This window comes from Mercurialis annua, linkage group LG4 (assembly GCF_937616625.2).
Source record: "Mercurialis annua linkage group LG4, ddMerAnnu1.2, whole genome shotgun sequence".
Lineage (NCBI taxonomy): Eukaryota > Viridiplantae > Streptophyta > Magnoliopsida > Malpighiales > Euphorbiaceae > Mercurialis > Mercurialis annua.
The window spans coordinates 18680283-18691733 of record NC_065573.1 but is presented as its reverse complement, the minus strand read 5'-3'; the positions used below and the strand labels follow the sequence as shown (position 1 = coordinate 18691733).

Genomic DNA, 11451 nt, shown 5'->3' with positions numbered 1-11451 from the left:
AGCGACGATCTCTCCCAATTGAACCGTTGGATCGAGATGAAATTTGACAGAGGCGTTCCTAAGAGGCAAATCTATAAACTGGCCGTTGGGATTTTGAATCTGGCATGTTTAGGGCAGTGTTCGAACGCACACAATGAGTTTGCGAACGCACACCCCAAAATTCAAGGAGTGTGCGAACGCACACTCAATGTGTGCGAACGCACACCCTTGACAGCCCCCGGAAAGTCGTTTTCCGGGGCTTTTCAACCATCCCGACGTGCTTAAAACATAACCACCTCCAAAACCCACATCTCGGTTTATGCTAAAACGTTATAAACAATTCAAAAACGTCAAATTCAATCCTCAAACACAATTTCACGAAAACAGCCCTATATATTCGAATTTATCACCAATTCTCGAGATGTTTACCTTAAAATGAAGCTTAGGATTGATAGAGGCTTCGATTCTGAAGAAATCGCCGCGAAAATCACTCGATTCGGACGTCGAACGGCGAAACGGCGGCGAAACGGCAGCGAAACGACAGTATCGATCGTTTTCTCTCTCGCCTTCTCCAGATGCTTTTGTTCCTTCTCATTCATATTTCTTTCTTTTTATGTTTTGGTAAAAATACCACTTTGGTCCTTGTTCTTTTTGTTTACTATCATTTATCCTTTAAACTTTCTTTTATACGATTTAGTCCATAACTAAATCGATAAATCCTTTTATTATAACTTATATGTATTATTTATATTCAATAAATAATACGAAACTCGATATTAATACTTTCCCGTCAAAATTCAAAATTTCCATTTTCGACACAAAGTGGCTAAATTACCACTTTGGTCCCTGTACTTTATTTTGGACTTTTCTTGACATTTTTCCTTTTAATTCCAATTCTAACTTTAGAATTGAAATTTAACCTTAATTTTCTCATAGTTAATTTCTCAAAACCGACCTACTTGAAACTTATTTACTTTATCTTTTCAGAAATTCTTCTGATATCACCACTCTGGCGAATCAAAACTGGACACGTGGTCCAATTAGCTAATTAAATATTTTCGGGTATTACAGTTATCTAGCCAGTATTTATGAAAACGTATTTCGCTTATATGTATATTTCAAAAATGCGTTTGCGTTAAACGCCAAATTTTTTAACGATATACTTTGAAAACGGATCGTATGGAAGGTATAATCCTGTAATATATATATTTGCGAATTTTTTTTAAAGGTTCTAGACTTGCTACGAGTTTCGAAACAGTCATTCTCATTCCCTAACATCGGTCATGACTTGATTTAGAAACTAGGTCATGACAGATGTGCGGCAGAAGTAGACGAATGCAAAAAAAAGTTGAGAAAAGTAGAGAGACAGTAGAGAATTTTAAGAGAAAGAGAAATAGAGAAAAAGAGAGAAGTGTGGCTATGTGAAAATTATGACATAATATGAGTGAAGTCTTCGATGTATGGTAATATATTTTTTGTAAATATATTTATAATTAGCACAATTTCTCATTTATTCTCAGCAAATAGAAATTTTTCATTAATTCTCAACAAATAAAACATTCTCATCAGTTCCACTTTTTTAAAATCACATATTTAAACTATAGTTATTTTAATGAGTGTTGTAATCTATATTAACTTCTAATCTCTACATCGTAGTATTTTAAGATTTGTTAATTTTTATTCTCTACATATATTTATTTTATGACATAATAATCTTTTAAAAATAAATTAATTTAAAATTTAGACAAGCTCATATTATATATAAAATATATATTTAATTTTTATTATTTTGATATTATAATTTACCTAATATGATATTAAAATAGTATTAATATTAGAAATAGTTAAAACTTTCAAATAATTTATTAACAACATTAAATAGGTTTTCATTTAATTATTTTACATACATATTATGATTTTTTTTCATATTTTTATATATACTTTTTAATAATATTTTTTATAAATGTAAACTAAATATTATAAACAAATTTCTCCCGGCTTTTCAATCGCGTAAATACGCAGGACTTACAACTAGTTTTAAAATTAATCCTTCAAAAAGATTGTGTTGAATAATGCAACCTTTTTTTCTTTCCTCCTTTCAACATTGGTGGCAAGTATGTCCCTTTTTTTAAACACATATAAATATTTAAATGAAAGAAAATTCCAAATACAACTTGGCCTAGATCGCCAAATTTCGTCGTGTATTCATCTTTAATGCGACCATGTGCACTAATTCCCAAATCACCCGATATTCTTGCTGCGAAAACGCGTTGACCAATCACTGGCTCATTGCAAAACCTTTCTGATACGCACGCACGTAGGGGATCATTCCTTATCCTTTATAGTTAAACACACAGTACGGAACCAAAGCTCTCTCTGAGTTCGAGTTCACAGAGCAAAAATGGAGAGTTTTATGAAAAATTTCGAGTTGGATAATAAAAATCCATCGGAAGAGACGTTACAGAGATGGAGAGACGCCGTTTCTAAACTGACGGTCAAGAATCCGCGGCGGCGCTTTCGTATGGTCGCTGATCTTGCTAAACGAGCCGAAGCTCTCAAGAAAAAACGCTCCATTCAGGTGCTTTCATTTTTCCTTTTCGTTTTATCTCATTTTGGACCGTTTTAACAGTTTTTTTTTTACTTTCTGGTTTACATTTTTCATTTTCTCGGGAAACAAACAGACTGTTTGATAGATTTTGCTAGCCTATAGTGTAGGCTTTATTTCAATGGCTAAGATATGACTTTAATGTTTGTTTTGTTTACTTCCTACTTTTTTTTTTGTGGTCAAGAAAAGCTAAACAAAGGATTTTTTTCTTCGAAATGTGGTCATGTCAATGTCGTTATGCGTCTAAGTCTTTCTCGTGATTTGCTGATACGGAAAATATGGAGATTTAGATTAAGTTTGTTTTTGTTTTTTTGTTCTTTTATTTTCTTAAATAGCAGTAAAACTTTGCAGATTAGAGAGTCATTTTTAAATTTGTGTTCGGGATTAATAAGTGCATTTTAATTTTTGGGTCAATTAAGTACTCAAATTGGATTAAGTAGGCCCTCAAACTCTCTTAATTTAGGTCAAGTTATACATCCAAATGCGTGATTTATTTGATCCTCGCGATATAAGTTTTGAGATCTAATTGGCTGATAAATTGAAGAATGACTGGACCTGAAAATACAAATTTGAGGACGTAATTGACTCCAAAAAAGTTAAAATAAACTTATGATACAAGTTTGAGAGCCGTGTTAGTCCTTTTTTTTTTACAGAAAATCCACAATAATTAGCATATTTTGTTAGATGATTGATGGTCTATCAGATTGGAGATAACAAATTTATAATCACCGTAAATTTGTAAGGAAATTACAATTTATACATTGGAAACAGTTTTTGTATGATTAGCATAAAATTAAAGACTTCTTGGTTCTCCTAAATCGTTTTTGAATCATTAAAAAATAAAAAGGAATATATACATTATGCTAATCAGAATAGAAAATGAGCATGTTGGACCTCCATTTGTTAAAATTTCAACTAGAAAACTAAATAGTTAAATATAAAATTGCTTATGGGTGTTAATTATTTCAAATTTGTTTTCAATGGTGGACCACATCACTGCAAAACTTCCTTACCTGTGAGGGAAAACTCTAATTGGTGCTAGTTTTTAATTTGATGTGGACAAGATTGTGACCCTTATAAATAAATAATAAAGTTTTGACTTAATGTAGCTTCAAATAATGGCAAGCTGGGAAACTTCATGGAAATTTCCTATCCCCTAAATACAATTGAAATTATTAGAGTAGGGTAGTGATTAGACTATGTCCTTTAGTTCAATGTGGAAATGCTTTTAGTAAAAGTGATAATCAAAGACTGGTTCTTGATGAAATGGAATCAAAATTTATGCTTATCTTCATTAGTGTTTGCCCCACTATGGATTTTTTTATCTAACTCTCTTTACCATTTGCGGTATCTAATTCACTTTTGATTATATACTATATTTTTTAAGGTTGGACTGAGTTTTTTCAATTATTTGAGATAGCGTCCACCATTCAGAACTTTTAGGCGGTTACATGTCCTTTTCTGATGTTGCATATTGATCATTCCATGGTTTTTATCGTTTATGTGAAAATTTCTAGACTAGATTTATTTATATATATGGTATATATTTTTAAAGTACTTTTATTTAAACCACAAGCTTTGAATTTGGAAAAGTTCACCTAATTAATTTGGAGTATAAACATGTATCCTGAATCCTAACTGCTACTAACTCTAGTATAAAAAAAAATAGAAGTAATAATCAACTAATTCCAAAAGAGAAATTTTGTTAGTATTTGGATATTTTGCTATGATCAGTCTTTATCACTTATTTTATCTTGTTGTTTCATAACGGTCTCTTAGAACTTCTTGGATTTTACTAGTAACCTCGTTTATACCAGTGGACAGGACCCATTTTCTTTAGTTATTACAAATTTTTTTATTTGTTATTTAATCTCAGTCCCTATAATCCATCAACAAGAAATTTACATGCTACTATTATTAAAAGTGTGTTAATATTCTGGGATGTCAACCGAAAATACTGTATCACATTACTGTTACTCGAGTAGTTGGAAACATTTCAAATTTGTTTTTTGAATAGAAAAACATTTCAGATTTTAGTTGATGATGAATGCTAGTATTTTTTTCTTAATCTGGAGACACTAGTTATTCATTTCAAAGGAAAACTTATACCTTGCATCTTCAATGTCACATTTTGAATAATCATATACTACTGCCAATATGTAGTAAAAAGTATTAACATTTTGGTATTTCAACCACCAAATATTATGTCATGTTACTCTTACTCTTGATGAATAGGAAACATTCAAATCTTAGTTATCATGAATGAAATGAATAGATCTTTTAATGTGAAGTAGAGACTAGTCACCAAAGGCTATTAATTTCTAAGACTATCTTGTACCTTGCATCTTAAATGTCACTTATTGAAGAATTAAATTTTACTGTTTGTATTGTGTTACATTTCACCATGGTTTTTCACTGATGGGTGATCTGCAGTTTTCTAATGTGATAACATTAGGTGAATGGTAGAATTATGTCTAATTTCTTTCATTTTCCAATCACGCCTTCTCCTCTTCCTCCTTCCTAAACACAGGAGAAGATACGAGTTGCTTTGTATGTCAAAAAAGCAGCGTTGCAGTTTATTGATGGTATGATCCTGATTTTGTTTTCGAAGACTTGTGTCTTTATATCCTTTCATTGATTCTTATGTTTTCTTTCCTCAATCTTTTGAATTGTGTAGCTGCTGTCACAGCTGATGTGGCTGGTGGTTTGCCAGCGGAATCCAAGGTCTCTGAGGAAGTCAGGAGTGCAGGTTTTGGAATCGGACCAGATGAACTTGCATTCATTGCTCGTGAGCATGAGTTTAAAGGGTTGAAGATGCATGGGGGAGTTGAAGGGATAGCACGGAAAGTTGATGTCTCACTGAAAGATGGCATTAATGGAAGTAGTATACCTAGCAGGCAAAATATTTATGGATGCAATCGTTTTACTGAGAAACCTGCTCGAAGTTTTTGGTCGTTTGTTTGGGACGCTTTGCAGGATTTAACTTTAATTATTCTAATTGTCTGTGCTATAGTTTCTATAGGCGTTGGAATCGCTACTGAAGGATGGCCCAGGGGCATGTATGATGGATTAGGAATCATACTCAGTATAATGTTGGTAGTCATGGTTACAGCCATTAGTGACTATAAGCAGTCCTTGCAATTCAGGGATTTGGATAAGGAAAAGAAAAAGATTTCTGTGCAAGTAATAAGGGATGGTAGAACGCAAGAAATCTCCATTTACGACTTGGTTATTGGTGATGTTGTTCAATTATCAACGGGAGACATAGTTCCGGCTGATGGGATTTATATATCAGGATATAGCTTAGTCATTGATGAGTCAAGCTTGTCAGGAGAGAGCGAACCTGTGAATATTAATGGTAAAAAACCTTTTCTTCTTTCAGGGACGAGAGTGCAAGATGGGTCAGGAAAGATGCTAGTGACTGCGGTTGGTATGAAAACTGAATGGGGAAAGTTGATGGAGACTTTAAATGTGGGTGGAGAAGATGAGACCCCACTACAGGTGAAGCTGAATGGTGTTGCTACAATTATTGGAAAGATTGGTTTGGGCTTTGCTGTGCTTACATTTTTGGTGTTGACTGTAAGGTTTGTTGTGGAGAAAGCACTTCGTAATGAATTCACACATTGGTCATCTAGTGATGCTTTTGCACTTCTTGACTATTTTGCTATTGCAGTAACCATAATAGTTGTTGCTGTTCCTGAAGGATTACCGTTGGCAGTGACTTTGAGTCTTGCCTTTGCAATGAAGAAACTAATGCAAGACAAGGCACTTGTAAGGCATCTATCTGCATGTGAGACCATGGGTTCTGCTAATTGTATTTGCACGGATAAAACGGGGACCCTGACTACTAATCACATGGTAGTTGATAAAATATGGATATGCGGGAAAACTAAGGATATTAAAAGCAAAGATGAAGAAAATTTGGGATCCGAAATATCTGAAGCTAGTTTGAGCTTCCTTTTGCAGGTGATATTTCAAAATACTGGTTGTGAAATTACCAAGGATGAGGATGGAAAGAGAAAAACTTTGGGAACACCAACAGAAAAAGCACTTTTGGAATTCGGCTTGCTTTTGGGTGGTGATTTTGAGGCACAGCGCAAAGAGTTTAAGACACTCAAGGTTGAGCCTTTCAGTTCTGACAGGAAGAAGATGTCTGTGCTTGTAGCTCTTCCTGAAGGGAGTTTTCGGGTTTATTGCAAAGGCGCTTCAGAAATTGTACTAAAAATGTGCAACAGGGTGGTTGATGACAGTGGAAATTCTGTTCCTCTTTCTGAAGAACAGGTGGGGAATGTTTCAGACATCATAAATAGCTTTGCCTGTGATGCTCTGAGAACCTTGTGCTTGGCTTTTAAGGATTTAGATGATGGTACTGCAGAAAGCAGCATTCCTGATTCTGGCTACACACTAGTAGCCATTGTCGGAATCAAGGATCCCGTTCGTCCTGGAGTGAAGGATGCTGTTCGAACTTGTTTAGATGCTGGAGTTACTGTTCGTATGGTAACTGGTGATAACATAAATACTGCTAAAGCTATAGCCAAAGAATGTGGAATACTGACAGAGGGTGGCTTAGCCATAGATGCCTCAGACTTTCGCAATAAGACCCCTGAAGAGATGAGGGCCATTATACCAAAAATTCAGGTTTTTGAACTGCACTGCATGATTGTGATTCCTCGACTCCATGCACTACTAGATGCATTAACAAATAATATTTTTTTGTTAAACAGGTGATGGCTCGGTCTTTACCATTGGACAAACATACCTTGGTAACCAATTTGAGGAATATGTTTGGGGAGGTTGTAGCAGTAACTGGTGATGGGACCAATGATGCTCCAGCTTTGCATGAGGCAGACATTGGACTTGCTATGGGCATAGCAGGAACCGAGGTTTGGGTTTCTGTTCACTTTAATTTTTACCGGTGATCTTCTTTTTCATTTTCTAGTCTCCCATCGGTTAATTTGTTTGGTCGCATCTTGGAATTGGCTATTTCCGTCCATGTTATACAGTTCTTCTAAGAGCAATTATGTTTTAAACCTTTGTTTCTATTCTTCAAGATGTTACTCCAATTTCTAATTTCTAATGTATTGACATGATACACGTCATGTTATTGTTTTGTATCCATTATAGCATGACTTGTCAAATACAGCTAAAGTTTAAAACCTAGAATTTAGAGCCAAATAATTAAAGAATTCCGTCCTTGAAGTCTTAATCCTTTGGGACTTATTAATATAATATGAAGGTGAGATATTAGAAATTAGAAATTGAAGGAAAATCATGCTCCATTTTTCTTGTATCCGTCTAGTATCGTAGTTCTCTAATTGTTACTTCCGCTCTAAAAAACTTTATGTTCTCCTTTTGTTGCTTTTTGTCAATTGGCTCTGCTTGAAGGGCATTGAAGTTTGAGGAGGTACTCCATAATTTTTTTTTTTTAAAAATAAAAATAAAATTAAGCATCTGGTGCTCTGAGGTTGGATAGCTTAAAATAAAATAAATGATCATATCTCAAACTAGAGCTGTATTTAATAAAATGAACATGTCTATTGAAAACACTTATGTCTAAAGTACTGTAGAATGTGTACATTTCCTTCCTCATTCTCTGCTATGTTTTCATGAACTTTGTATCCTCTTGCTGTTATGATTGTTTCCCATTATAACCTTTTTCAGAGCTTGATTAAGGTATGTGGTTTAAGTGACTATGTATCTATTGATCCCATCGGAGGTGGCATCCCTTATGGATATGGATTATTTTTCCTCTACTTGGCCCTATTAGCCTTCTATTCACGTCAAGCACTGATGCGAGTTTCACTGTGTAATCTTTTATTTAACCATACCTTTCATGGTTGCTGCATGCAGGTTGCGAGAGAGAATGCTGATGTCATCATAATGGATGACAATTTCAAAACCATTGTGAATGTTGCTAAATGGGGGCGTGCTGTCTACATTAACATCCAAAAATTTGTGCAGTTTCAGCTGACAGTTAATGTTGTGGCTCTTATTATTAATTTTGTTTCTGCATGCATCTCAGGTGTGCCAAGTTTGAGAAGGTTTTATTAATATTGATCTATGGCTATGATGGACATTATTGTAATAATGGACATCTTTATCTTCCACATACTTTCAGGATCCGCTCCATTAACAGCTGTGCAGTTGCTTTGGGTTAACATGATAATGGACACTCTAGGCGCCTTAGCACTGGCTACAGAACCTCCCGTTGACGAATTGATGAAACGTCGTCCTGTAAGCAGGGGTGAAAGTTTCATCACAAAAGTCATGTGGCGGAATATATTTGGTCAGAGTATTTATCAACTGGCCGTCCTTGGAGTTCTCAATTTTGACGGGCAGCGCCTTTTGGGACTTAATGGTCCTGATGGTACTAAGACTCTCAATACTTTGATATTCAACTCCTTTGTGTTTTGTCAGGTATGTATATGAATCATGCATATTGTTTTATTGTACTTTTTGCTGCATCATAATAACAATTCATGAAATTTATTAATTGGATGCTCGTATGTCTACAACTACATGATGAACGTCTTATCATGTTAGAAATCAATTAGTCTTGAAGAACTAAATGAGACAAATGATAAACTGTTACTGCCCAACCTTATGGATCAATTCTACTAAATTATAGTCATCAAAGATTTTCAGAATCCTCTTGTCCTAAACTTTTTTTCATAATGATTTTCAGGTGCATTTTACTAAGAGTACTGTTCCTAACCTGGGCGCATCACTTTTTCTCCTAACCTAGGCATAACTTTTTCATATCCTAAGCTGACAGGTTGCTCCTGTTAGAGATAATAAAGACATAGTTGGAGCTTTTAGGGGCGTGCATTCCATACAAACCGTAATAATTTTTTTTCTAAACCAAACCAAACTAATTTTATAAGAATTTCAATTTTTTTGGAACAAACCTAAACAATCTGTTCAGATTTTTCGGTTCATTTTGCAGTAAAGTGGATGTAATTTGTTTACTTACAAAACCAAACCAAACTGAAAAACCATTTATTTTCAAGTTTCAAACTGAAATATAACTTTTTTTTTCCGGTTTTTTCACATCTCTAAAAGCCTCATATAATAATAGATTACACACTTGTGGATGAATCGGTCATTTTATACAAATATGAGGTTTTAGTGGTTGTGTATTTATTCTCCAAAGTATACAAATATTATCCAGTTTGGTGCTCAAATACTTTGTAATGGAGTAGCCAATAGTAATCAGACTTCCTTTATACGCCTTTTTTTTTTGTTATTATTATTATTTATGGACTTGTTTGGGTTTCAGGTGTTTAATGAGATAAACAGCCGTCAAATGGAGAAGATAAATGTATTCAGAGGGATGTTTGATAGCTGGATATTCTTAGGGGTTATGGTTGCAACAGTGGCATTCCAAGCAATCATCATCGAGTTTCTGGGAACTTTTGCAAGCACAGTGCCACTGAACTGGAAACTGTGGCTTCTCAGCGTCTTGATCGGGGCAGCAAGCATGCCTGTTGCAGTAATCCTAAAGTGCATCCCTGTCGGAAAAAGCACCCCTAAGCAGCATGACGGTTATGATGCTCTCCCTAGTGGTCCAGACTTGGCTTAAAAGGCTGCTGTATCATGAAACATAAGACTCGAGTTCTGATGATGGAGATGACATTTCTTGCAGTGCAAGAAAAAACATCGGATATTTGACTGTTTCCGAAGACTACAATCCGTGATGCTCTCTGTGCTATGACACCGTTAACTTCTTTTTGTTGTGATTACGTTTTATGAATACTTGCTGCTAACTATCATTTGTATAAAAACCACAGGACCTTTTTGCTCTTCATTTTCATTTGATACTATGACACATTACATTTTTTTGATTTAACTTTGAGGTCCTTGTAATTCACTTTTTGTTGAACTAATCCGATGGGTGAACTTTTTGATGGGGAGTTTCTGTTGATAAATTTTGTCCAAATATTTTTTTCATCAGCAATTAAATTTAACACCAAATAATCTAAAGACTATTTATGGTAAGTTAGGTACGATTAAGTGTATATTAAATATTTATAAATTAAACACTTAAATGTGATTATATTAATTTGGATTGACTTTTAATTAATTTGGTTGGGTTAGTGATAAAATTAACTAAATTTTGATTCCATCTTTGTGAAATACGTCAAATGAATAATGAATGAATAATTTTTTAATATAATATCATTTTGATTGAAGCAATTAAATGCCCACTTCCGTAAATATAAATTTTCTAGAGATCAGTTTAATTAAATTCTTTTCAAGCGTAAATAAATAAATTTCTGTTGAAAGTTCTTTTTTTTTTGATAAATAATTTCTGTTGAAAGTTGATAAGTTCGTTGGTTTATTCCCCCTTCATGAATTAATATTTTTACACGATACCATCCCTGTATGTAGCATGCCATATATGCAGAATTTATAGGCTTGATCATGGGATTTTTTATTCAAATATTATAATTTTGTTCAGTCGTTTTTTTGTTTTTGTTTATGTTTCTGATGGATTGGTATGTCGGTAATTTACTTAAATTTGTCTACGGATTGGTAATGTCGGTAGTTAACTTAAATTTGTCTACAGATTGGTCCGTCGGTACTTTTCAGGTCTGTTAATATTTAGCAATCGAGTACCGTACATTTTAATTTCATCCAAGAAAACCTTTGAATTAGATAAACAAATGTAAAAAATATATTTAGGGATCAATTAAATAAAAATCAAATAAAAAGTACAAAAATGTCATAACTTGCATCCAACTTTAAGTTTAAGGTCAATCAACAAACTTCATTATCATATAACAGTGTCCTCTTTAAATTCAAGATTATTATTGTTGAATAGAAATTGCATCCTAAGAAAGTTTATGTACTTATATTTCTTTTAT

The 11451-nt window shown here is 33.8% G+C and overlaps 1 protein-coding gene across 1 annotated transcript; it reads left to right on the top strand.

Annotated features, from left to right (window-relative positions):
• Positions 1-2129: 2129 nt before the first annotated feature.
• On the top strand, positions 2130-10491 carry LOC126679482 (calcium-transporting ATPase 4, plasma membrane-type-like). The gene is made up of 7 exons (XM_050374522.2): positions 2130-2557; positions 5115-5169; positions 5262-7222; positions 7309-7467; positions 8435-8606; positions 8703-9001; positions 9864-10491. The coding sequence occupies exons 1-7, from the start codon at positions 2381-2383 to the stop codon at positions 10164-10166; spliced, it is 3126 nt and encodes a 1041-aa protein (XP_050230479.1). The 5' UTR covers positions 2130-2380; the 3' UTR covers positions 10167-10491.
• Positions 10492-11451: the final 960 nt, after the last annotated feature.